General features: G+C 52.9%; 1 protein-coding gene and 1 long non-coding RNA gene across 4 annotated transcripts in view; one reads left to right on the forward strand and one right to left on the reverse strand.

Annotated features, from left to right (window-relative positions):
* JPH3 (junctophilin 3) overlaps nucleotides 1-25,094 on the reverse strand; it is a 41,947-nt gene extending 16,853 nt beyond the window's left edge. For all 3 annotated transcript variants that reach the window (XM_042885954.1, XM_042885953.1, XM_042885952.1), the window contains exons 1-2: nucleotides 24,309-25,094; nucleotides 11,710-12,487 (exon numbers count right to left, since the gene is read on the reverse strand). In XM_042885954.1, coding sequence (XP_042741888.1) covers nucleotides 11,710-12,487; nucleotides 24,309-24,690 — 1,160 coding nt within the window. In that variant the 5' untranslated portion in view covers nucleotides 24,691-25,094. The remainder of the gene's footprint in view (nucleotides 1-11,709; nucleotides 12,488-24,308) is intronic.
* On the forward strand, nucleotides 12,968-15,346 carry LOC122188007. The gene is made up of 3 exons (XR_006181456.1): nucleotides 12,968-12,994; nucleotides 13,486-13,635; nucleotides 15,011-15,346. It is a non-coding gene; the product is annotated as an uncharacterized LOC122188007 (long non-coding RNA).
* Nucleotides 25,095-26,284: the final 1,190 nt, after the last annotated feature.

Genomic DNA, 26,284 nt, shown 5'->3' on the forward strand with positions numbered 1-26,284 from the left:
CACACGGTAGCTGCTAGAAAATACTTTGGGGAAAATTCAGTGAGAGCGTTTCTCGGGGCACAGAAGTCTCAGGGCTCTGCTTTCCTGTTTGGTGGCTGCCTTGGGGCCGACCGCCTGCGTGCACAAAGCTTGCTCGGCTGCAGCATGCTCAGCTGCATTGAGTTGGCTGGGGTTGTTTCACACTCCCATTAGCACAGCTGAGAGCAGGATCTGGCCCTAATTGCAGCAAGCTGAGATGCACTGAGAGCTGTAAAGCAAAAGTCCCTGAGTGATCAATGCCAGTAAACCAACCCTAGAGCTGAGGGGAAGGGGGTGAACACCAACGCAGCCCCAGTCAGGGCAACCCAACCCCTGCCTGGGACCCGCCTCCACCCCAGGGCTGCCTCAAACCCCGACGCTTGGCCACAATTCCCACTCTCCTCCATGGGACAAATGGGGACTGAATTATTAATAGCTGCTGCAGACTGTCTGGCTTCTACCTCTGCGGGAGCACGGCTGATTTAGGGCAGAGCGTGGCCATGTGGTGCTGCTGGGGAGGGCTTCAAACCCATCTTGCATGCCTGTGCCCACAGGGCTCCGGCTCAGCATCCTTTCCCATCCCACATCCAGCACCCTGCAGGCCCTATAAGACCAGCCCCATAGCTGGGGTGGCTGCGACCCGGCGCTGGGCTCTGTCTAGACGCTTCCTTCAGGGAGTTGAGAGATGGCAGCAATTAACAACCTGTTTGTTATTTTCACTATCTGGCATTTATTGCCCTGATAAAACCCACTCTTAATTCCAGCTTGACTCTTTTCACAGCTCTCCTGGTTGGGTTGTTATTGCACTAGGCTTGCCTTGAGTGATTTGCGAAGGCAGTAATACAGTGCCGGTGTTCAGGGGGTGGAATATTAGACTCACCAATTAGCTATCTGCACATAAATTCCCATTTACCTGCTTATCACAAGCATATCTGCCTCGCCTGCTTCCTCCATCTACTTTTTCCTTTACCATCCCTCCCCTGTTGCTGGAATGCTTAATCAAGGAGCAAAAAGCAGCTAATGTGACCCCCTGTGTCACAATGTGACCTGTGTCCCAGCCTGAGGCTCTCCTAAAGTCATGGAAACGTGGCAATGGGGCCAATTTCCATGGAGCTCCTTTGCTCCAGGCTCCCGTGCCAGTTCTCCTCCAGCTCTGTGCTTTTCAAGCTTACAGATGAAGGAAAAACCCACCAAAGCTGCATGTGCAGCCCCCTGGACTCTGAGCCAGATCCTTCTCAGGGCAGGACTAAAAAGGCTTAACGCCTCCATCCTCTCCAGCTCACCTTATTGCCATCATCCCAATTCAGTCACAGGGATGCTTGTATTTTTTTTGTTATCCCTATCAGTGCTAAACAATAAGTGCCAGCCTGGCACAGCTAAATAGATTTCAGAGGGCTGGGGCATATGGAGTCATATAATCATGAAGGTTGGAAAGGCCACTAAGATCATCTAGTCCAACCATCAACCCATATGGGGTGGGTGGACGGCTCTGGTACCCAACCAGAAGGACAACACTGATGGAGAATGGAGACAGGTGGGAACAAATCCAGCTCCAGGTATGGAGTTTCCCATCTTCTTATAAGCTGGAAACATTTCAGATATGGTGTGGCTGTGGCATAGGCTGCCCAAAGAAGCTGTGGGTGCCCCATACCCGGAGATGCTCAAGGCCAGGTGGATGGAGCTATGGGCAACCTGACCTGGTGCCTGGTTCAGTAGTTGGCAACCAGCCCATGGCAGGGTGTTGGAACTGGATCGTCTTTGATGTCCCTTCCAACCCAATCGTTCTGTGATTCTCTGCTTGCAGCAACATTGGGATGTTCATCAGCTGCTGGAAAATGATGGCAGGTGATGCAAGACCTGCAGGAACGCATTTGGAGCAGGGTGTGGGAAGAGTAGGCTTCAAGGAAAGGGAAGAAATGGGCAGAAGAGATGCGGAGATGTTCTCTTCTTCCAATCACTGTGGGTTGGATGGGGCAGGTTTCCACGTGTTGTTTTTTTTTTTGTATAAGTACCCAGGTACATCATGGAAAAGGCCCATTTGAATGATGAGAGGAGAAATGGGAAACATTAAGCTCCCTCTGGTCCCTGCTCTTGTCGAGTGCCTGCAGACAGCCGTCCACGCACACATCCCAAAGGCACAAACACTCCTCTAACCCTGAGCAAAAATAGCACGTTACAAACGATCCTGCCACTTCCAGGCAGGAGGCAAAACAGGTTGGAAGAAATCACTAACAACCCTTGGCAAGAAAGAGAAGAAGAAAGAACCAAGAAAAAGCAAACGAAGGCACAAAATCTCAGAGGAACCTGGGCTCTGCTGGATCCTCTGCACACTGCAGATCTATACTGTCTGTATTAAATGCAAAAACAGAGCAGTAGAAAAGCCCGACATCGATGCCGCATTTGGGTGGAGATTTTTAAATGCACAGCAGGCCAAGTTAGAGCTCCCAGAGCAGCCATAACTCAGCCTGCTTGGACACGTGTAGCATTTAGTTTGGCTGTGCATGCTGCTGACTGTAATGACTCCAGGCTGGATCCAGCATTCCTATTGCATCTCTCTGTCTCCAGGCGAGCCGTCTCCAACATGGCACCGCTTGGGGCGTCCTCCATCCCTGTGCATAGGGGCAGCTGGTTATTTTGGGAGCCACCACGGATTCGACAGGTGGCACAGAATCAGAGAATCACATAGAATCAGAGAATCATTAAGGTTGGAAAAGACCACCGAGATCATTTAGGCCAACCGTTGACCCACCCCACTATGTCCACTAACCGTGCCACCAAGGCATGACCACGGTGGGGGCGTGCAGGGTGTGGATAGGGGGCTTGGTGTGATGCCAACCATCCACCTGCAGGTGGTCATGCCCTGCAGAGGTGGGATCAGGACTGGATCACCCCGGTCAATAATGAAAGCCAACCTTCTTGAGATAGATAAAAGGCTGGTAGAAAATCCTGGCTTAGTGGGGACCTGGAGGATGGCTGCCCTGTGCTGCAGGTTGAAAGGATTTGGTGGACCTTCAGCATTCCTCACGAGAAGGCTCCCTAAAACAGCCCATTCCTCCCCATCTTTCACACTGACCTCCTCAGCTGGCTGATGGCACACATGGGATGAAGAGTGGGGTAGAAACTCCAACGCCAGAGATGGAAAGGGCAGAACAGAGAGAGGAATTCAACCCCGGCATGAGCACAGGGAGCTGGGGGAGCCCCTGATTGGACTCCAGGAGGGCCCCAAAGCCCATCCATGAGCCATTGGCACAGCCTGGCCCTTTGGGACATGTTGGAGACTTTCCCTACAGCTGAAGGAAAAGCACTTGGAAGAAGAGGACATGGGGAAGTCCAGCAAAAAGTTCCAGGTGAAGGAGAACCTTACAGGCAGGAAAAGCAGATCCATCTGTTTAATTTCAGTTTCATTTTGATGCCCGGAAAAGAATGAGTCAACCCAAATTCTGAAGCAAAACAACAGAACCACGAGGAAAAAGCCTTTTTTTCTTTCCCTAACCCTTTTTACCCCTTTTGGGTTTTGGCTGAATTGCTTTGGCAGTTTCACAAGTTTTGGTCTCCTCAAGCAAAACAGACATTTGGCAAACAAGATTCCCAGGCAATTTTTGTATTTATTTTGTATATATATGTTATTATATATATATGTATTATATATATATTTTTTTTCTGCTGTGGGAGCTCCTGAAGCCTGAAAGACACAGCATGATGTTGAGCTCAGGAGCCATCCTCTGCCTGTAGGATGTGATTGAGAGGGATGCTCTGTGACGTGCCTCTGGCCACGCAGCATTGCAACCAGCCAACACTCAGCAGAAACCCACCCACACCACAAAGCAAACTGCAATAAAGCTTGTCCAGAGCCAGCAACAGACTTGTATCACTGAACTTCATATTGTAGTTCCAGCACAGGCTGGAGCTGGGCCAGGACATGGAGCTGACACGGCCCTGGCAGTGCTGATGGATTCTCTCCAGCTGCTGGAGGAGTGGTGTGAGATATCCGGCCTCACCCTCTGGGATTTCTCTGCTGCCTCCAGGTCTGTGGGGTGGGGAGAGCGGCTCGTTTCTGTGCAATAGGGCAGGGGACTGAGGGATGGACTGAGATGGTCCAGTACTTTGAGTGATGGGGTAGTAAGGCTGTAAGAGATGCTCAGAAAGCAAACAAGCTGTGATGGGCACAGCTCTTGGTACTTCACTGGGGTGGAGCTGGGGGTAATGGGAAACCAGACAGTGCTGTGAGGGACGTGACAGCATCATCTCCATCTCCACAGCCACCTCCAGCTCCTGCATTGCTGACTGTGTAGCACACAGGAACCCCCCCCCCCTCAACAGCACCCCATTAACGCCACTGCTTAATGCCACCCTGGAAGGTGCCCAAGGGGACAAGGACAGGGTGCCAACATCCCCCAGCACAGCTGAGCCCTGCACAGGGTTATGCTGAACGCAGATCCACAAAGCCCTACTAAATGCACACCAGACACAAAAACACTGAAAAATATGTTGCATCAGGATGCTGCCGGCAGTCCCCAGAGCTCCGTTCCCTTCGGGGATGGGAGGAGGGATAAGGCTGTTGGGTGATATTTCCCATCTTTTATGTGCTGCCTGAAGCTGACCCATCCTCGTGGGTTCCCACAGCCCGGATGGGACAGGCAGGAAGGAGAGGGACCCATGTCCAGCCCTGTGCAGCTGCTTTGGGGCTGCCCAGACCCTGCTGCTGTGCGAGCGCTGCCAGCTGCAGCCCCAATGGCTGTTGGAGAGGAAAAAAAAAATGAAATACACATCTTCTGTGTTGCCACAGCAACGAGCAGCTCCTGCCTGCCTCAAACTTCAGAGCCCACCCAGGAGATGCTTTACTCCACAGATGTGCACCCCAAGCACCCCACAGCATCCTCTGGTTGGGATGCAGCCCCTCGTCACGCCTTGAGGATGGCAGGCAGCCCCAGATCTGCTCTTCCCCTAAGGCAGAGCCCGTGAAAATCTCCACTTAAGCAACTGACACACAACAGGGGAAGGGATTCAGAGCTCGGGGGAGAATCTGGGCTTTTAATTATTGATGCTTCACCTCTGTGCTGTGGTGATGAGAGACAGAGCAGACAGACGCAGGCTTATAGCAGAGAAAGCATTTCTAGGATCCAGGTGAGTTGCAGATCCCTGCCCCAATCCTGCCCCATGCCTCTGGCATTGGAAAAAGTGCCTTCCAGGGCTGGAGCATCCCCCAGGAGATGGGGAGAAAATGGGGAGAGGCAGAAACTGCTGGGGAATCCCAGCTTGGAGCCCAAGGTGGGTAAAAGAAGCTGATTGAGGAGGCTGTGTCATCACTAAAAGGGAATTTTAGGGTGCTCAGCACCCTGAAGAATTGGGACCTTGCTTAGTCACAACTTCAAGGGGATAATCGTTGGATCCATGGGTTAAATCCGCCAGGGATTTCCAAGGGGGGAAATTCACTTAGCGAGGTCTGTGGTCAAATCCTTTAATTTCCTGGATTAGGGAGGCAGGATGGTTTGTTGTTTGTCCTGCACGGACAAGGAGACACAAATCTCATTCCTTTAGGATTTCCTTGGGGAATGGTCCCCCTGCTCCTCCCGAATTCACATCTTCGAATCTCTGCCAGTGGGGACAGCGATCCTTAACAACACCCACAAGGAAAACATTCAATATTTTTGCCCGGCTCTGCGTTTTCATCTCAGCTGCACTCCTGATATTGCTTTTGCCTCACTCCAGAGAGGAAACAGGGCTCAGGGCTGGGAGGGCTGAGGAGCATAGGGGATTGTGGGGAGGTTGCTGCAGGGATGCACAGGGGTGGGAGGCTGGGGTGGGAGCAGCACAGCCAGCAGGGATATGTGCCAAGGAGCCAAAAACGAGAGCTGGGAGATGAAAAGCAAGCAGGCCTCTCTCACAGGATGGGAAGGCAGCACTGGGGCTTGCTGCAGCATAGGGACAACCTATAGCTTGCGTATGTGGCATCACTGGGGTGCACCACACAGCAGCTCCTGTGGATGGGGGGGGTAAGGGATGCCACAGCTATACGCCACACTTGAGCCTGCTGCAGGATGTCCTGTGGCCCTGCCAGCTGCTATGGTGAGGATGAGGAGGGAGGAAGGCTCGGGGGCTGTGAGCCAGGCAGCTGCGCAGGGCTGGGGGAGGGGGGAGGATCCTCCCAGAGATAGCTGAGAAAAGCAACCCTGTAATTTTTTTCTAATTGAACAGTGGCAGAAAGGAGAAGCAGGGGATGGCTTTTGGTCCTCGCTGGCTTTTCTTCTCTCCCCCCCCCCGCGTATGAAGAAGTGCGGCTTCACTTGAAACTATGGGGTGGCAGCACCCTGCTCCCTTCCCGCTGCCATCAGCATGAAGAAGAGCCTTCCCCATCCTCCTCCTCCTCACCTCCTTCCATCACCCTGCACAGTAGAGGCAATGCCTGCCCTGCTTGCCCTATGCCCCATGTCAGTGGGGACCCACATGGACTGGGAGGCTGCAATCATCCTGCACTGGGCTCATTCTGCCCCTCAGCTCAGCCCATGTACTAAGCTGGTAGAAGTGTTGGATTAAGAAGCAGGCAGGTGATCTGGGTGCCTGATGGGCTGCTGTGCACAGAGGAGGAGGAAGAGAGGGAGGAGAAAGAAGAGGAGGAGAAGGCAGGCACTGATTGAACCCCCAGGGGATCACTTCTTGGGATCACTGCACTCCTAATCCTTCATCTCACCCCCTCTCCTTGTGGTCCCATGGCATAGTGCAGCCAGCTCTCCTATTCTGAGTCACTCCTTCATCCTGCATTCCCCAAAAGCCATTCCTGCTCCACTGCTGCTATGACAGCCCCTCCAGCTGCACTTTGCCAGGATCGTGGCTCCATCCTCGCCCTTCCTATGCTATTCCATCACCACCTGGCAATGTTGGAAAGGCTTACACAAACCCATCCCACACACCTGCATCTTGGATTTGGGTTGATTCGGCTTACACAAACCCATCCCACACACCTGCATCTTGGATTTGGGTTGATTCAGCTCAGTGAGAAGAGAAAGTGGTAGGAACAGTGAAGAAGGGAGTCGGGTCATGGCTGAAGAGCAGCAAAGGAGAGCAGATGAGGGTTTGTTTATTTGTTTTAAGAGGGATTACTTTGCAAAGCACTGCTCACCCGAAAGACAGCCAGCTCTCCCCATTCATACAGTGGGTGCTGCACTCAGCGTGGTGGCAGCTGGGGACACACTGCCTGTCCCTGTGTGAGCGTGCTGTCTGCTCCTGACCTCTGACATAGCTGCAGCAAGGTTTAATGCCTTAAGTCCTGTCTGAGCAGGAAGTTATTAGATCGCACTGCACGAGGATTTAAGGCAGTCACTATATGGACAGTAGGGGCTGCAAGAGTGGGTAAGGATGAGATGCCCTGGGGGTGTTTGGGGAAGAGGAAGGCAGGAAGAAAACAGACTGCTGCAAAGGGAATCACCCCTGCCCGAAAGGTCACCTCCGTCTCTCCCCTCTGCTTTCATCCCTGTCCTCTGTCCTCAAGGAAAGGATGGGCAGTGTGGACAGGGATGGAGGGTTCCCAATGGGCACCACACAGCACCACCAGCGGCCCCGTTGGTCCCGATGAAGGGGCAGTGGTGATGTTTTCTCCCAGTTCAGCTTTTCCCATTCCAGCTGCCAGCTCATCCCACCATCCCAGCCAGAGGAAGGGGACGCACACAACCCTTTGCACCCCACATCCTCCAGGCTCCATCCGCAGCGAATGGTGAGACAGGGCCGGGAGCCCCTGCAGGAGAGCCAGCACAACCCTGGGATCCAACACAGCCAAGCACAATCACAAAGCTGCAGGCACAGACCTGAGAGAGCATTAAGCAGCATCGTTACAGCTCGGCGTTCTGCCGGGGGTGACATTACTGCAACTTGAAATGTTTGGGATCGGAACTGCCGCGTCTATTCTTTTCTGTGGCTTTTGCCTGGGCTGCATTTCCATTTTCTAAAGAAAACACCTGCTTGGCTCAGACAACCTCCTGCACTTTGTTGCTTAGCACTCTGGGGCTCTTCTTGCCTTGCTGCTCCCCTCTGTGTGCCAGGTGTGGGGCACACGCAGAGCCCCAGCATCCTCCTTTACCCATCCTTCCTGGCTTCATTCACTTCTTTTTTTTTCCCCCTCCGCTTTTACTTTCTGAAGTTGAATGACACCACGCTAATTTGCAGCCCGATTCCTCCTGAGGACGTTGAGCTTAATTATATTTTTCTCATCATTAGCGAATGGCTAGGCTATAATTACACCTGGAAGCATGTTATTTAGGACTAACCCGAGAGCAGCATCCCCTCCAGTGCTACGGGACCGTGAGTGCGGAGCTGAGCGCGTCCCAGCGCTGCCCATCACACCAATGCCCATTTCTCTGATGGAAGTCCAACCTCTTCCTCCAAAACTCTGAGATGGAAGAGCCTGCTGGCTCAATGGCTGGATGTTGTGTTTTAGCTGCCCGTGGCACACCGGTGCCTATGGACACGGTGGGTATCAGTGTGTTACTGGGGAGATGGGGTCCGGTGTCTTCAGTGCATCCTTCTTCCAAGTGGGCTCATGCTTGGTGGGGTGGGGAATGAAGCACAAAGTGGACACCCGACACATTCATTGTAATGGGGCAGAACGGGGCTCCCCGGATTGGAAAAAACCAATAGCTCATATTGGGGAATATTGGGGAAGAGGAAGGCAGGAAGAAGAGTCTGCTGCAAAGGGAATTACCCCTGCCCGAAAGTTCACCTCCGTCCATCCCCTCTGCTTTCATCCCTGTCCTCAGTCCTCAAGGAAAGGATGGGGAGTGTGAGCAGGAAGGATGGGGAGAAACATTTGTTTTCCAGCCCTGAACGCTGCCTCTTCTCACCCAATGACTTTAGAGGAGCAGGAGGATAGAAAATGTTCTTTCCTTTTTAATTGCGTTAGGGAAAATTTAGGAGAATCATCTACGGAACCTGCAAACTGCTCCTGAAATGAGCTTACATTTCTGTGTCGCAGATCACATTGTGCTTTGTGCAGACTGAAACAACTTGAAGAATCCAATTTACTTGTCTTCAGCACACTATGTTTTTAGCCTACTTTCCTCAGGAAATGGGGCTCGCTTATGCGATTGTGCTGTTTATATATCTATACGCCATCACTCCCACACTAATAACTTCTGAACGTGTTGGCCAATTCCAACCAAATCTGACAGAGAGGCTGAGTTTTCAAAAATACTGAATCCTCACAAATTTAATGAAATCTGTGGGTGGCCACATATTTTTCCCCCACCGAGGGAAAGGCTGTGCAGCGAATTCAGCCACATTATTAGACAGGAGAGCATACACATTCACGTGCACACACGCACACAAAGCCTGTCCTGGAGGTTGATGGTAAGCCAGTGGCTCTCGTTGGTTTTACATGTGGAATATTGCACCTGTGAGCCCCAAAGGGCCACAAACAACCCTTTGCTAATGTACCTACTGCCTATTTTGTGCTTTTATTTCAGCTCGGACAATGCAATTTGGTGTGGGCACTGCAGGGGTGTGTTGATCCATTTAGAAGCTTGAAAATGAATCATGTTAATTACGTGGAAGCCTTTCTAGCCGGTCGTAAAACCTTGCTGTCTTCTGCTTCTGCATGCTGGGGTGCAGCCGAGAGCATCCGTGTAAGAACTATTACAATGGGAAAGAGCTCAACAAGAAAGCCTGTGCATTTCAGACAGAACAGGTTTCCTGCTTCCCACTTCCATTTGGCAAATTGCAAACACCACAGAGTCCCCAGCACCTTGAGTGTGCACAACACCGAGTCCCACTTCCTCTGTGCCTCCAGCAAATCCTAAGCCCCGCAGGCGTGCTTGAATGCAGCCAGACAGCTTGGCTCTTTGCTGCTAAGTTTTGGGGCTTTGACATGAGCCATTAATGCAGGTGGAAGGATGGGCGTCATGCGCAGACGCTACCCCAGCACTAATGCACTGCGCAAGTCACGTTGGAATCTGCCCATCCCCATCCCCATGTGCTGCACAGCAGAATCAATACAGGGCTTTTCAGCTCCCCCACACACCAGAGGCAATGTTTGTGCCATCAGAAGAGTAAATCCTGGTGTGGCCACGCTTTCTTGTGTCTGTTCTGGAGCAGGAAGGGTAAAGCTGGGAGGTGGCAGTGTGGGAGGAAGGGGTCACGATGCTCGTGAGCGATGCCAAACTTGGGCTGCATCTCTGCTGGGGTATCCTTGAAGCAGTCCCGTTCATTTATTTCTTTGCAGCTTTACTAATGACTAACGGGGTCTGCTGAGTGGCCCTAAATCCTATTTGTCCTTTCTCTGGATGCACACATGGTCATGGGTTCCATGTTCCCCATCTGATATGGGGGCAGAAGGTGTTTGTGCCCCAGATGGATCTGATTATTTTTCCTCCTGCTCCTCTCTCACAATTAGAGGTGGAGCCTTACATGCCAACAACTCATTAAAGCATTTCCAGCCTGTGGGGGCCACATGTCTCCCAGCTCCTGCTCTCATGGTGTTCCAGAACTGGAACCACCTGGGGATACCCAGGCTCTCAGAAAGGAGATCTCCATTTCCAGGGTTCAGCCCACTGTCTCAAGACGTTCACATCGTCTCATCACACAGAAAGATCTGGTCTTTCCTCTGCTCTGCAGTCTTTTCCCTACCTGGCATTCGAGTGGGATTTATTTTTTTTTAAAGCTTTGACAACAGCTTGGTCCAACATCAGCTAGAAAACATCAAGTCCAAATATGCTCGCCAAGCAGGCCTGGGAGTCTCATTCACATTGCATATCAGTCATCAGCAGACATGCTGATAAAGATTTCAAGTGTGACACTGAATACAAATGATCCAGATCCAACAATTAATCCAGCACAGGAGACTGAGGAGCTGCCTGATTTTTTTCCCCAACCACCTGGGTTCTACGTGTAGCATTTGGTCAGAAAACAGAAAGAAAACCCCGTGCTTTAATAAACCACTCCCCAAAGTGCTGCAGAGATCCCTGATCTCAGCTGAAGAGCCTTTCCTCTTCAGCTCACCTCTCTTCTGGTTGCTCACTGCAGCTCACCATGCTCTATGCACATTCTGGGAACTGGCTACAAGGCACTTGAGTCGGACATGATTTTAAGCTAAACTAGATATCACCCTGTTGTTTTTTCTTTCCTCCTCTTCTGTTGTTTTTCAGCCATATCTGATCCCTGAAATGGCACAGACCATCCTTAGGGTGGTTTCTCTGGGCTGTGTCAGAGAGAGGATTTGGGGAAACAGCACTGCAGGAGCCCTTCTCCTATCAGGGTGTGGAGAAATGGGGAAGACAGCCCAGGACCTCCCAAGTGACAGCTGCCTGTCCCACCCAGGGACTCAGAACCCCAATCCTACCATGCTGCAGCCACCCTCACGTGGCTCTCAGTGAGTGCACTGCTCCAGTTGACTCTCTATTGCTGTTTTGGGAGTCGTGCGCCCTCAACAGTGAGCACGAGGAGCAATTCAGCCTGGATCCATCCCATTTTTGAGAAGAGTCCACAAAGTTTACCCGTGCGTAAGCACAAAGGCTTGGCTTTGCACAGATCCAAGAAGCAAGCCCACAGACGCAGCCAAGGCTGCACCATCAACCAACACCCACCTCAACATCCCCCAAGCCTCCAGCTCCACAACGCCTCCCCCAAGCAACTATAAGCCTCTATAAGACACAAACCTCCTCCCACGTCCCCCCACTGCCGCTGGGGCCGAGGTGCCCCGATGCCTACCTGGAGGCGGCGATCTCTGCTTTCTGCTTGGCGATGGTGGCCGCTCTCTCGGCCGCCTCCACGGCCCGATCCACCTTCTCGCGGATCTTGCTGGCCCGCAGCGGGATGAGGTTCTTCCTCTTGCCACTGACCAGGACGTTCTGCTTGTACTTGCCCTCCTCCTTGGTGCCATCGGGGAAGGTCATGCAGCCGTAGCCGTGGCGCTTGTTGTTGGCCCACTCGCCCTCGTACTTCAGGCCGTCGGAGCGCTGGCTCACCCCAAAACCCGACCGCTTGTCGTTCTTCCACTCTCCAACGTAGATCTCAGTGGTGGTGGCATCAATGTCGTCTTCGATGACAGACAGCTCAGCCTCGCCCTCGCCCAAGCTGATGGTGGAGTTGATGTCGCTGGCGGTGGAGCTGACCGTGCTCATCCCGGCCTCGCTGCGGAAGGAGCTCTGCTTGCTCCGCTGGCTGGCCAAGGAGCTCTTGGACTCGGACTTACGGAGCTTGAGCCCGCTCAGCAGCGACCGGCGGAAGATGCCTTTCTTCTTGCTCTTGAGGATCTCGGCATCGCTGTGGGCCATGAGGACAAAGCCACCTCGGGACACGGCGGGGCTGCCGGCCACCGCCGGCGAGGAGTCGGGGTGCAGGGCCGTGCCATTGGTGTGCTCGCTGCGCAGGGAGTTGATGGACGTCCTCAGGGGTGACCTGATGACCGCAGCCATGCCGTAGGGAACGCTCTGACGGACGCCGTACCCCTGGCGCATCCCTCCGACCCACTGGCCCTGATACGTCCCTGGGGAGGCAAAAGCAAAGAGCGGGTTCAAATTTTTTCTCCAAAAGTGTGGTGACACGCTGGGACAGCTGCCCAGGGAGGTGGTGGAGTCACCGTGCCCGGAGGTGTCGCAGAACTGTGGAGATGTGGCACTGAGGGACACGGTCAGTGGGTATGGCAGGATGGACTTGGTGACTTTAGTGGTCTTTTTCAACCTGAATGATTCTGTGATGCATCCTGTGGGAAGGAGTAGCATCAGCCTGCTTGAGCTGCTATTGCTGGGACCTGTTATTATTGGGAACGTTTGGGCTCTGTAGTGGAAATGCTACTTTACAGTCTGAAGCAGTGATGGAGCACCTGGTGGGAAGGCAGGGCCAACCCAGGGCAGCTCAGGTGTAAGCAATGTACCCAAGTGATTGGAAGGGCTGAAGCCAGGATCCACCCCTTCCCAGAACTCATTTAAGGTTCGACAGTGGAGATGAGAGCATCTCTTGCTGGAGATCCCTGCCTACTTGAAGCTTTCAGAAGGTAAGCAGTTATTTTTCTTCATTTCTGTCTCTATGGCTGCTGCATTTGGGCTCATTCTTAATTTGCAAGAGCCAATGGCTTTGCCACCCGTTATAGACTCCCAAAAGCGAAGTGCGGCTCTGGATCCCAACCCCATCTCTACAGTCATAGTATCCCAATGTGGGAAGAAAGTAAAACATCTGAGTCAATTTGCGGGTGTGCGCTTTAGCTGTTAGGAACCAGATGAGGCACTGGGGCAAATGGAGCCTTCTTCCCCTGGGCTTCCCTATAGATCCAGCCTGAATTTGGAAAAGGAAAGTGCAGGGAGGCTGGGATTGTCATCCAGGAGCAGACTCCATCCCGTCTGCTGCCGGCAGTGGTGAAAGCAATTGGTGTATTACCATGTATTTTTTTTCTGTACATCATGCTTTCATCCAGTATGCAGCGGGAGGGAGAGGCTCTATAGAAATAAAAGCCTCATGGGGATATATCTGTGTGGTTATTATTCTCAGAAACGTGCCCCTGCTTGAACTCCTCCATTTGCGTGGGCACTTGCTGGAGTTACCTAACTGGCAGTTTGCTGGGATGCACGCTGCATCTTGCTGTGCCTCGGGTTAAAGCCATCCGTGCTGGAAAATGGAGCCACAAGAAATCAATCCCAGGTAGGAAAACACCACCCAAGCACAGTCAGCATGCCCTGTGTACTGCAATGTGTAGTGGTAATCTGCTGCTTTCCTGCCCTGGGGTTGCAATCCCATCCCGTTGGCACGCTTTGTCATGTTATCCCTATCGGTTGAACTGCACAGCTTGTTTTTAATTCTTAGGTCAGCTTTAATCTTTTTGGGGCTGTCTCACAATGCAGTGATTCACCACCTGGCTAAGCCCTCGCTGGGTGGATTTGCAAGCCCTGGGCACACTCTGAGCCCAGCCTGGGGCAATGCCAAAGTAGGGTCCAGCACTGTGTGGTATCGGGGCAAGGGAGACTTAAATAGCCTTAAAATAGTGCCCCTCATGTGAAACAGCCCTGATAACAACAGCCCAGCAGATCCCCTCTGGCTCAGACTGATAGAGGCTTTCCATCCTTGCTCTGCGTGAAATGCTCTTTGCCCTTAGCCATCAGTACCTGTTGGATCCTCCTGAGCTGGGCAGTGGCTTGCCTTTCCCATCTGAATGACAACTTGCACCACCCTTCTGCAGGTTTAAAGGCATTTTATACACAGGGAAAAGCAGGAAGTGGTTAAGGCTGCTGTCTTTCCCCAGCACGGGCTGTGGTTCCCTGTGTATGCCCCCAAAAAATGCTTTCTCCAAGCAAAGATTGCCTTGGAGAAGGGTCACTGGGAGGATTTGCTCAGGATTTATAGGATTAGAGCTGGGAGGGAGGCAGAATGCTGGGATTAGGACTGGCACCTGCAGGGCAGGGTGAGGAGCAGAGCTTGGGCACAGGGCAAACAAGGGACAGACAGCAGGATGGACAGCAGGCATCTTGGGGGGGACATGGGACATGTCCTCTGGTTGGATTTGAGCATGTGAGGGGCAGGGAGAAAAGTCCTTGCGTATTGTCTATCAGAGTCTTCAATCTGATCCCCAGCCCCAGGAAGCTCCCAAGGTTTCCCCCCTCTCCTTGCAAGCCTATGGCTGAAAAACCAGGTTAAAATGAAGCACTGTAGAGCAAGCAAGGCCCTTTGCTGAAAGCCAGAGATGGTGACAAGGAGCAGAACAAAGCAGGCTCAGGGCAGGCGTGACAGCACATCTCAGCTGGAGTGGAGGCAGCAAATTGGTCACAGCAGGTTCCTGCTGCAGCAAGGCAGAGGTGCCCAGGAAGCTGTCATCTCTGCATGGCCTTAAAACCTACTCCTAAAGCTGCACGACTGCCAGGAGCAATCGCTGCATCTGCTTGGCAAGGTTTTCTAAGCAGAGGATGCAGGGATTTGAGGAGAGCTGCTCCATCGGCCAGCCCGTCCTGCTACTGCGCTGCCAGCGTCTCAGAGCTGCTCCCAGCACAGCAAAACCCAAACCTCACATCTGCCTCCCTCATAGGTGGAGGATTGCCAATGGGGATTGCCTCCCTGACGGCCTCTGGGACATCTGCATATCTTCGTGGACACCTCCAGATCATGGAGCTGAGTTCCCTCCCTCCTCCCTCTTTTGACTTTATTACCTCTTAAACCCCTCAATATCCCAGGATTTGGCCACGAAGGCTGGAAGCTCTCAGAGCCATCTGATCTGCATTGCTAAGCACTGTCACCTCCTCCCCTTGCACCACCTGGCTTAACCTCTGCCCTCTCACATTTGCAGATATGTGCACAGAGCTTAATCTCACAAGGAGCTGGGAGACTCTTTTTTTTCCCTGCAGAGGAAACAGGATTTTATTGCTTTCCGCTCTCTGTGCCAGGATGGACCAGCTATGGCTGTTTTGGAGCTGGGGTGCTGCAAAATGCAGTGGGACTAAGGATGTAGCAAGACAAGCACTTCTGATAAAAATGGACCCAACCTGAGCTGCAGAGCACCTCCAACCTCAAGGATTGCAGAGGAAGCATAGGATGCAAAGCATCTACTGCTTGCTGTGCTAACACAACCAAAGTCACATCCATTTCTGTAGCTCTTCCCTTGCTATCAGCTCTTGCAAAGTGCTTCCTAAAGCATGAATTGCATGAGATTAATGGGGTGATTACACAGGGGGAATGCAGCATCCCGAGGGCTGGGTGCAAGACATGGATGAGAGCAGATGCACAACATCTCAGTCACCGCTGCCCTGCTGAAAAGAGGGACAGATCCTGCGCTGTGAGTGAGAATTTTGTCATAATTTATCATAATGGCAGCAAAATAATGGCCCATGGGGATAAGCAGAGAGTTGTGTGCTGACTTGCAGTGGATTTACCCCAGGGAAGACTTCTTGACTCTCAGAGCAATTACTCTGGCAGGACTTGGCCCAGAACCAGGCGATGCCAAGAAGAGTGGGGCTGCAGGCACGCACATGAACGCGTCCGGAGGGGATAACCTGAGGCTAGAAGAAAATAAATGAAGTCATCCCAAATGATGGCTCAGCGAGAATGTTCCTCCACCAGAAAGAGAAGCTGGGTCGTGAAGAAGGAAACGGGATCACAGGGAAGATGGGGGAAGTTGGGAGGGGATGGAAACACGGAGAGAAGATGGGTGATGCTGTCACTGGCCACTGGCACGTGTGGTTTGGAGTCTGGTGGATTCTTGGCTCGCTCCCCTTGGAGAAAGGCTGGCTGCTTTCCAAATGGCTTTTCAAGCTCCCATGGGAATTTCCATCGCCCTCAGGACCGTGTGGAACCACAAGGAATAAGTCCCGTTGCTGAATCTCGAGCAGCTTGGATGTTGTAGAGAAATGACAAGCACCAAAGAGTAATCTAATTTGTTGCAGTTATTCAGCGCTTTCTCAGCACTTGGCTCAGGAAGTGGAAATTCATTCTGGGAAGAGCACAGGAGTCTGCAGGCGGCTCCTGTTGTCCCCACAGAGCCACCAGACACTGGGGTTGGCCCTACAGCAGGGCAGGGAACCTTGCACCTCACAGAAACAGGAACCCAGAGCAGAGCCCTCACATTCCCTGCTGCAAATGGGATCATGCAGCAGCATTCCTGCAACGTGGATGGGAAGAGGGAAGACCAATTTGATGGGTTTTTTGTTGTGTTTTTTTTTCAAAATGCTCTGGAAGGAGCTGAGGCACTGCAGACACCAGGAAGAATGATGTGTCTCATTGTTTGCTTCTTCATTTGCTTCTTCATCTCTGCCAAAGAGTTCTGGGGGTTTTGGCTAAAGGCGAAGACTTGTCTCTGTCCCTGTCTCATTGGAAGTGGCAACAAATGCACAGCTTGGTGTTGCTGTGCAGAGAATGCCACCAGAAACCTCACTTCATCAGTGCAAGTTGGTATCTCTTGCCAGATAATACCAGGGAAGGAGAGATGAATGCCCCCACTTGGCCTTTCTAACCCAGATATAATCTATGACACAAGGTGATGGCAAGGAACCATCCCCCTGTTGTGTGGGGAGAGCCTGTATTGCTGCCTGCTGCCCCAAGCCAGGGGGCCACCTGTGACCCACAACCTCATCTTGCTGCTGGGGAAAGCCATCAATATCTTGTGAAGGCCAGCAGCAATGTCCAAAGACGTCAGACAAATAAGCAATGTTCAGACAAATCTGGGGTTTCCTTAGGATCCATCCGAGCAACAAGCAAATGATGGAGGCTGCCAGGGGTAAGATGGGCTGTCTGCATCCCTGTAGCATTCACAGGGCTCCCCTGGGCTGAAGGTGGAACTGCTTGCTTGACCACAAACTTGGTCTGCCTGCAGTGGTTTTGGAAGGGGACAGGACATCAAAACCTATGGGGCTGCAATGGCTGCATTTTCTTTCCTCCTTCCCTCCCTCCCCCATACCCAAGGAGCTGCCATGTTGCAGGCTGCTGAGTCCTTTGGCTCTGCTCCAGGAAAATCATTAAGTATGAGCTTTAGGGATTGCAGACTGCTCGCTTGCTTCCCCCAAACCAAGCCCGCCAGCTCGGTGTCAGCAGGACAAAGCCCTGGCAGGGGCAAAGCACAAGGGAGCTTTGTGTGGATCTGCCCTGCCTTGCTCCGCTTCACTTTCTCGCATTGAGAAATACAAATAGCTCAACTTTGTGTATCAGTCTGAGGGGTTTCCAGGTGAGCTTAGCTGCATGGGCTACTATACAACGCAGGGCCATCCCCAAAGCATGGCCAGAGCCACCTGGATTGGTGGCTGTGTTGGATGAAGGCTGTCACCCAAACCTGCCAGCCTGTTTCTGCAACTCAGTGCAGCTCTGAACTGTGGTCTGTGCTGTCCGAAGCGCCCGTCTGCTGTTCACAACCCAGCAGAAGCAATTAGGAATTGTAAATTGCTGGTTTATCTTGTGAAGGATCCTTCCTGGGATGCTCACCCTCCTCTCTTATCGCTGACTAACACCACGTATTAATTAAAGGCATCCGATGGCAATAATTAGGCCAATCTCTTGAATTCTGACACAGAGAAAGTGGAGAGGAGAAAAGAGGGTAGGAATACTCCCCAAGGATGTCCAAAAACCATGGATATGTGGCACTGAGGGATGTGGTAATGGGCACGGTGGGGATGGGGTGGGTTGGGGTTGGACTTGGGGATCTCAGAGGTCTTTTGCCATGATAAAAACATGGAGATGCTTCTGCTGTGGCAGCCTGGCGGGTTGTTTGCTGCAAATACGCTTGGGTAAGTGCTTATACAGAGGAGGATAGAAGGTATGGATTTTTGAGTATGTAAATATGATCTGCAGGCACAAACACGTGACAGATGTTAGTCATTGCTTAATGTGAGGCTGGGTACAGGCGTGCAGGATGGGCACAGGGAGGGGAGAAGGGAGAGATGGGATTGGATGGGAAGGGAGAAATGCTTCAAACTGTTGGAGCTAAGACCAAACCCTGGCATTGCCAATGCTGATGGAGCTCACTGTGTGCATGTGACAGCCACCACCTTTCTTAAAGCAGCAGGTCCTGCAGCCAGGTGGAATATAGCTTTAGAGGAGTGGAGAACCCAGAAAATAGGTTTCCAGTTGTCCTAAAAGCATGGTCATCAGCCTTAGAGAACAAGCAAAGCAGCAGCACCCAGCCCCAGCTGGAGCAATACAATAATTTTAAGGAGGCCCGAGGCAGGACAGCTTTAGCAGGAGGGGTGGGAAACAAATTACTGTATAGCTCAGCACCTTCGTTATGGCTAATGTGCTCCTCACACAAAGCAGAGTGAAACTGGGCTAATGCTAAGGCTGCTAATCCCCCATCACGTAATCCTCCTCACAAACTCTCTGTTCTCACCCCATTTCTCAGCGGGGCTCACGGGACTCAGAGCTGCCTGCTGCAGGATGGGGTTTGGGTGAACCCAAGAGGGTTTGGTGGCACTATATCCACTTATCAGCCCCTCAGATCCCCAAATCCTTTCATTTACTGTGCAGTTCAGAGCACGATGAGGGTCTTTGGTACATCCCATCCCTTTGGGCAATCAATGCTCAGTCTTTGCAGCACCAATATCAACCCCTCAGATATAAATATTTTCCATCCACCTGCTGGTTATAACTGATAGTTATTCAGCTGTCTCACAAGATATGCCCCAACCCAGCACTGTCCCCTCTGGGATCGTCACCAACGCTGTCCTGCCTGGCTTCTACATCATCAGGTAGTGTCTATAGTAATGCAGGTCATCCATCTACATCAGCATTCCCTGATTCAAGACATTCAAGTTTAATCAGGTTAATTTTAAAACCATGGCTTTTTTTTTCCCCCCCTTCTCCCTAACAGAAGGCATTTCTAGCACTCAGCTGCTGGTTTCCAAGCCTGTAAGAATGACTTTTCTGCAATAGTCTGGGTGGGAACCTTGCTTCAAAAATGAAGCCGAAACATCTTACAAAAATCACATGATTCCCCAAGCTGGAGCTTCTAGAGAGAATGTTCTGCTCCAGGAGCAGATGTCACACAGCCCCACGGGACACCAGATCCGCTCCCTCTTGGCACATGCAAATATCCCATCATTTGCCTTAAAAACGATGAGAAAACCCAACTCAACCCATCCTAATGACCCCACGGCGCTGCTCTGCCCCGCTTCTGCATTCTTCTGCAGACCTCAGTGTTGAAGGATGGGACCCTGAGTCGCCATAAAGGAAACAGTCCTTGTGTTTTGGAGTGGTCTGCCCTGGAGAGAGGAGCTGGGCTCAATGATGCTCATGGATCCCTTCCAACTTGGTGCGGTCTGTGTTTGTATGATTGCAGGGCGATGCGTCCCAGCCTAAAACGCTCGGATGGAGAACTGCCCGTGTTGCTCCTACAGGGTGATCCCAGTGAAAAGGGTGAGGAGTGTCCATATGGCCACGAGTTAACAGAGATAATGAAGATGAAGTGGTGAAAGGGCAGCAACGCTGCACATCAGAACTGGAGGGGTCCCTATTACGGTCATGGGGAGGTGTGCTGTGGGGCAGATTGATCTGGAGGGTCCTGTGTTTTTCCCCTGAGGCGCTGCAGGCCAGACAAGGCACCAGAGCTGTCTGCCAGTTCCTGTGCCCTGTAATTTCTGTGCCCTGTACTTTCCCCTGGGGCCAAAACCCTTCCTCTGTCCTGAGCAGTACCTGAAACTAAGCAGCGTGTTCCAATGAGATCAGTAATTACCATCAGCCCGAGTCATTTATTTTTAACGAAGCTGGTCAGAATCTTCATTTTGTATTTTGGTTCATTTTTTTTACATCCCAGCATTTCGATCGCTGTTCTCCTATTGTCACCATTGTATCCCTTTGCAGGCACCCTCAGAGCCAAGCCCAGGTTGCAGGATGCTCTGCAAACCAGAATGAGCTCTGGGCTGCGGGCTGTGCCCCCTCCCTGGTCCTGCAGCATCCCCACTCCATCTCCGTGGTCCCTATGAGCCTCTTTTTGCTTTTGCACAGTAATTCCCATTTGCATCCATGGGAAAGTTCCCAACACATGCGCTGAGAGCACCTGGAAGTGTCAGCAATACCACTGCAGGGGTGAGATGGACGTGGAGTTGTGACATGGGACATGGAGAGGCTGCTCCCACCCCATCGCAGTGCATAGCAGGAAAATGTACCAGCCCAGGCCAAGAAATCCCACTTGCCTACTCACACGGCACTAACAATGAAAACACTAATTATATTTCACTTATCTATCAAAGGGATGATTCAAGGAGGTGAGTGGGCACGGAGCATTACACAAGATGAGCACCGAGGTGCGACTGCCCATCCCTTCGGGGTGGCCCTCTCCAAAAATGTGCATGGATCACACAGGTTGGGCTGGGGGAGACAACTAGAGGGATGGGGAACAGCTATGGGGCATGGGGGTGGGAACCTGGTGCCCAAGGACTGGATGGGCTATGGAGGCCTCAGAGAGAGGTTCCCCCATCCAACCCCTGTCCCATTGGGGCAAACAGGGATGGGAGAATGGCTTTGCCAGGGCTGAAATGGGCCCAGGCTGCTCCAGCAAAGGCGATGCAGTGGCACTGGATGACATTGCTGTTCACTCCAATGGATGCTTACCTTGATAGATGCTCACCCCAATCACCCTGATGCATGCAGCCCCTTCTACCCAGTACCCCTGCTACTCAACCTGCTACCGGCTGGGCTGAACCAGGCCCAGCAAATGTGCTCTGCAACCCCAGCATCCAACAAAAGCAATTCTCAGCTCTTGGTTTATATAATATCATCCTGCTGCTGGATGGGACAGGAGGCATCGAGCAGTTCTGGCAGTGGGACAAGGGCGCACGGATGGGAAAGAATGGTGCACACGTGTGCCACAGATGCACAGACATAGGCTGCATGTGCAGTGATGCCAGGGAGCTTCAGTGGTCTCCCTGAGGGGGCTGTGTTTGCTTATTGGTGCCCCATGCAGTGTGTTTGCATCGCTGTGCATGCAACCGCTTGGCTCAGGGAAGCAAGTTTGCACGGGCATGGGGCAGAGAGTGGGGGGGCAGAGCATGTGAGTGGGGGTCTGTGCATGGAGTGGGGAAGCGGCGTGGGGAGCAGAGGCGTGTGTGCATGGTGCTGAGCGTGGCAGTGTGGGAGGTGTGAGCTTTGCAAGCTGCCTGCGGGGGCAGCTGGTGTGGGGGTTGGCAGCACCCGACGTGGGGGGACGGTGCCTGGGGCTGTGAGCTGGGGGTGCTGAGCAGGGAGGCATCGTTTGCCGTGCCTGAGCTGAATGCATCGATGGATGCGTGCATGGCGAGATGCTGCATCCCTAAGAGCGCTGGTAATGGCTGGGGGAGTTTTGGGGTTGGTCCTTCACGCTATTGCACAAGGAGAAATTGGAGTGAAAGGCAGGGATTTGGTGGCACCTTGCTTCCTCAGCCTGGCTGTGCATTTAGGGGCCCATCCCCTAGGCCTGGTTGATGTGCTATAAAAAATAGCATGTAAGGGATGAATATTTATCTGTAGGTGGCAAGTGACAGATGCTGGGGCGAGGATTCTAGGATACTTCAGTTTGATGGAGGTAATAACTTGAATAGATTAATGAGAAACATCCTTCCTCAGAGCTGCCTCCCCTGTACCACAGCTACACGGTGCCCTTGGTGCAAACATTGGCTTCTTGCACCCGAGAGCACAGAGTTCACCAAGGTTTGGTTTCCAAAGGTCTGAAGGTGTCCAAATCCACCCAAAGTGGGGATGTGGGATTGGGAAAGACTCCCTGGCTGCTGGCAGCTGAGTTCAGTAAAGTGCATCCTACCTGTGCCAAAATGGGATCAGAGAGCGTGGGCATTGGGGGTGTGCATGGGATATCCCCATTCCCAGCACCTGGCCATGAGCTCTGCAGCTCTGTATGGCCCCATGCAGCCATTCCCTTCTCCCAGCACTGCGTACAGTCCCCAGGGGACAGCGTTTTGCTCTTCCCCTGCCCATCTCACACCTCCTCCTAATACCAAAGATGTGCATGGAGAAGCTTTTGGTCCTGAGCACAGGGAAGCTGGGCTGGCCTGACAAGATGGAAGCAGCAGCTGTTGGCTTCTGGTAGCTTCTCAGAGCAGTGAGCAGCATGCAGCCTGGCTTGGGCATGCACCCTGTGCTGTCCTGCGTGAGGTGGGGGGTGACAGAGGTGTGGGGCCAGAGCAGTCCCCAACACCATGGGCACTCCATACAAATGCCCCCAGTGGGGTCGGAATGCTGGGGGGGTTGGTATGGGGGCAGCACTGGAGTTCAGATCATGCAGAACACCACCCCCACCCCCTCCTGACCCCTCACTGTGAGCACTGCCTGAGTTTTATTCCCAGCAGAAGGATGTCAGATGTAGGGATCGCTCCCAAACCCAAATCCAACCAATCCCAGCATTATTCCAGGCATCTGAAACAAAAGGTGCAGCCGTATTTTCCTCTCAGAGAAAGCCCCCCCCCCCCCCCCGAGCAAATTATCTTTAAAAAGAAAGCGATCTCTTCTCCCTCTCCCTCAGAGAGCACAAAGAGCTGCAGGTACCACGTCTGATCATAGGGCAGCACCAGGCTTGCTGGAGAAAGCTCTCGCAGCACCTGTCAGGAAGGCTGCGACGGAGCTCAGTTCCTGCAGTCCCCTGACCGTGGCCATCCTGGTAAACCATAATGCCATAAAATATAAGGAACCCGCTTGGGGTGGTGTACATCCACCAGAAAACCAAAGCCCTGCTGCAGGGAGGTAGGCCTGGCTCTTATCATGGTGGCAATCCAGATGGAAGGACCCCGAAAGGCTACGGAGGATGATACAGCCACTTAAGGAGAGCACCAGCTGTTTTCCCTCGTTTGGCCCTAAAGCTCGTTAGCCCGGCGATTGCTGATCACTCCAATTGGGTTTTCTTGTTTTGTTTTGGTTTTTTTTTTCCCCATTTAATCCTGGTTTTCCCTTCCACATCTCGCTAAGCCACGTTGACGGCAGAGAATAGCTTCTGTGATCCCTCTGAGCCCCTACGCTAAGCATTAAGCCGTAAACTAGGAATGTAAGACTCTTGTCTGAATTAAATTCTTTTGCCTGGGCATTATTCATTAAGTGTGGGGCTGAAGGCAGGGTGTTCACGAAGCCCTCGGCCTTTCATATAAAGGGTTTGCTGCAATAGAGCTGTATGGATCTGCCCCAGACATCCCTGCATGCTCCGCTCCCCTCTGCCCTGCTTTGCTGCATCCACTCCAATGCAAATCCTACAGGTTACAGTGGTGCAGAACTGCCCTGTCCCATGTACAACTCGGGCTGCTCCCACCAGCTGGGCCCACCCCATCCTCCCTGCTTTGTCCTCCATTGCTCAGGTACCAGCATCTCATCCCCTCTCCCAAAAAAGCCTTTGTAGGTGCAGGCCTGGTGCTGTGACCAGCTGAACATATGGGGCTACCTCTGGCAAAGAGGTGGCCTGGTGCCATGCTGGCTGCTGCCTTATCTCCTGTGGGGCAGTGAGCAGCAAGCAAGCAAGCAGGTTGCCATGTCCCAGACTTCAGCTCAAGCCTGGGGGCTGAACATAAAGCTCACTGCTACCTACGCATCCATCAGTGGTACCCACACATTGCTGGTACCCAAATATCCCTCACGGTACCCACAGGCTGTTGGTACCCATATACCCATCATTGGTACCCATATATCCATCACTGGTACCCATGCATCCCTCACTGGTACACACAGATTGTTGGTACCCATGCACCCATCATTGGTACCCATACATCACTGGTACCCACGCATCCCTCAGTGGTGCCCATCCATCTCTGGTACCCACACATCCATCTCTGGTACCCACGCATCGTTGATCCCCATACATCCCTCGCTGGTACCCACACACCCATCGCTGGCACCCACACTTCCTGCCCCAGCTTGGGAGATATCAAGACACCACCTACCTCCATCCGAGTAGGTCTCAGTCCCGTAGCCATCCTGTAATCCATTGCTCCAGGTGCCTTCATACTTGGCCCCATTTCCAGTGCATTCTCGGACCCCGTACCGTCCCTTAAATCCGTGGGTCCACTCTCCTTTGTACACCCACTTCCCCTTGCTCTCCATGCCAATGCCATGGCGCTTGCCCTGCGCCCAGGTGCCCTGGTAAGTGTTGCCGCTGGGCCAAGTGTAGACCCCCAACACCTCAAAGCCGTGACTCCAGGAGCCCGAATATTCACCTTGACCCTTGGGGCCGGTACAGATTCCGTGGCCATGAGCCTTTCCGTCCTCCCAGCCTCCACAGTACGACCCTCCATCATCAAAATTAAACCTTCCCCCACTGGACATGCATGTAATTCGGTTTGCAAATCCCCCAAAAGGTGAAAAGAAAAAAGAAAAAAAGAATAATAATAATAATAATAAAAAAAATGATGCGGGAGAGAAAAGGAGAACGATGACTTGGAGAAAAAAAAAAAAGATAGAAAAATCAGGTTGCAATCATGCACCAGATCCAGCCGCTGCTCAAGCCAGTTCCTCGTGATTATTCATTCTCTGGGAGTGTGTTCGGGATCGGTTGGCTCTTCCCCTGCTGTGGAAACAGTATCATTAAAAAGAAAAAAAAAAAAAATAGCAGCAAGAACAGCGGCAGCTATTGGGTTTTGGTGCAAACGGCTCCACCTAAAAACCATCCACGGCAGAAAACGGGGGTGGAGGGGGAGAGAGAGAGAGAGAGAGAAGAAGGGGTGGGGGGGAATAGAAGAAAAAAAAAAAAAAAAAAAAACCCGCCCAACCCCCAAAGGGTGGGAAAACAAGGGGGGGGGGGGGGGGGGAGGCCCCCCCCGCTCCCGGCTCAGGCCGCCCGGCCCCGGCGCATGGCTCAGCAGCAATGCGGTTCCCCCACCGCCTCCCGGCCTCGCCCTACGCACGTCCTAAAAAGCCTCTCCCGCAGCCGCCGCTCCCCTGCAGCTCTGCCCGCCGCGGGAGCCGCTCGCTGGGGCCGCCCGTGCCCGCATGCTGCTCTCCGCCAGGCCCCGAGGGGGGGGGGAGCGCGGCCCGACCCTCGCTCCCCCTCCTTCCCACGGGGCTAAATCCTGCTTATCAACGAGCGAGGATCCTGGGCTGCTGCTCTGCCTCAGCTCCGGGTGGATTTAAAGAGACAGCGGCTGCGGCTGCCCCCTCCCTCCCTTCTTCCCTCCCTCCTTCTCTCCCTCCCTCCCTCCAGAAGGATGCTGCCGGGGTTGGATTTCTCTCTCCATCCCTCCCCGCTCCTTCCGTTTGGGATCCGGCACGCCGCAACCCCGCTTATTGATTCGCATCGCTCCAGGCTGCGTCCCCTCCCTTCGGCATCCCGGGGCGCTCGGGATGGTGTGCAGGGCCTGAGATGCCGGGCCCGGGGGGGAGGGGGCGGTTTACAGGATGGTGGGAGATGTGGGATCGTCCAGGAGCACGCAGTGTCCCCATCCTGCAATGCTTGTGCCAGGTGTTGGCAGCATCCGTGTGCCCGCTGCGTTTGCTTTCACACGCAAGTGAATGAGGGCCGAAGGGGAGCTCTGCTGAGAAGGATGATGAGGAAGGTGCTCCTAGAGTCAAATCTGGGAGCTGTGTGAAAAGAGAATCGCAGAATCCCTCAGGTTGGAAAAGACCCCCAAGATCCTCAGGTCCAACCCCAAACCCATCCCACCACGTCCCACAGTGCCACATCCCCGCGGTTCTGGAGCACCCCCAGGGATGGTGACCCCACTTCTCCCTGTGCAGCCCGTGCCAATGCATCACCACTCTTCAGGAGAAGCAATTGCTCCTAACATCCCACCTGGCCTTCCCCAGGCACAAGGTGAAGCCGTTCCCTCTCATACGGCCAAACACAGCGTGGTGGTTGGATTGGACGATCGCAGAGCTCTTTTCCAACCTTCACAATCATTCAGCTCTGCAATTCCACCCTTCT

This window comes from Lagopus leucura, unplaced genomic scaffold (genome assembly GCF_019238085.1).
Source record: "Lagopus leucura isolate 7727_CA_CO unplaced genomic scaffold, USGS_WTPT01 Super-Scaffold_100053, whole genome shotgun sequence".
NCBI classification, from domain to species: domain Eukaryota; kingdom Metazoa; phylum Chordata; class Aves; order Galliformes; family Phasianidae; genus Lagopus; species Lagopus leucura.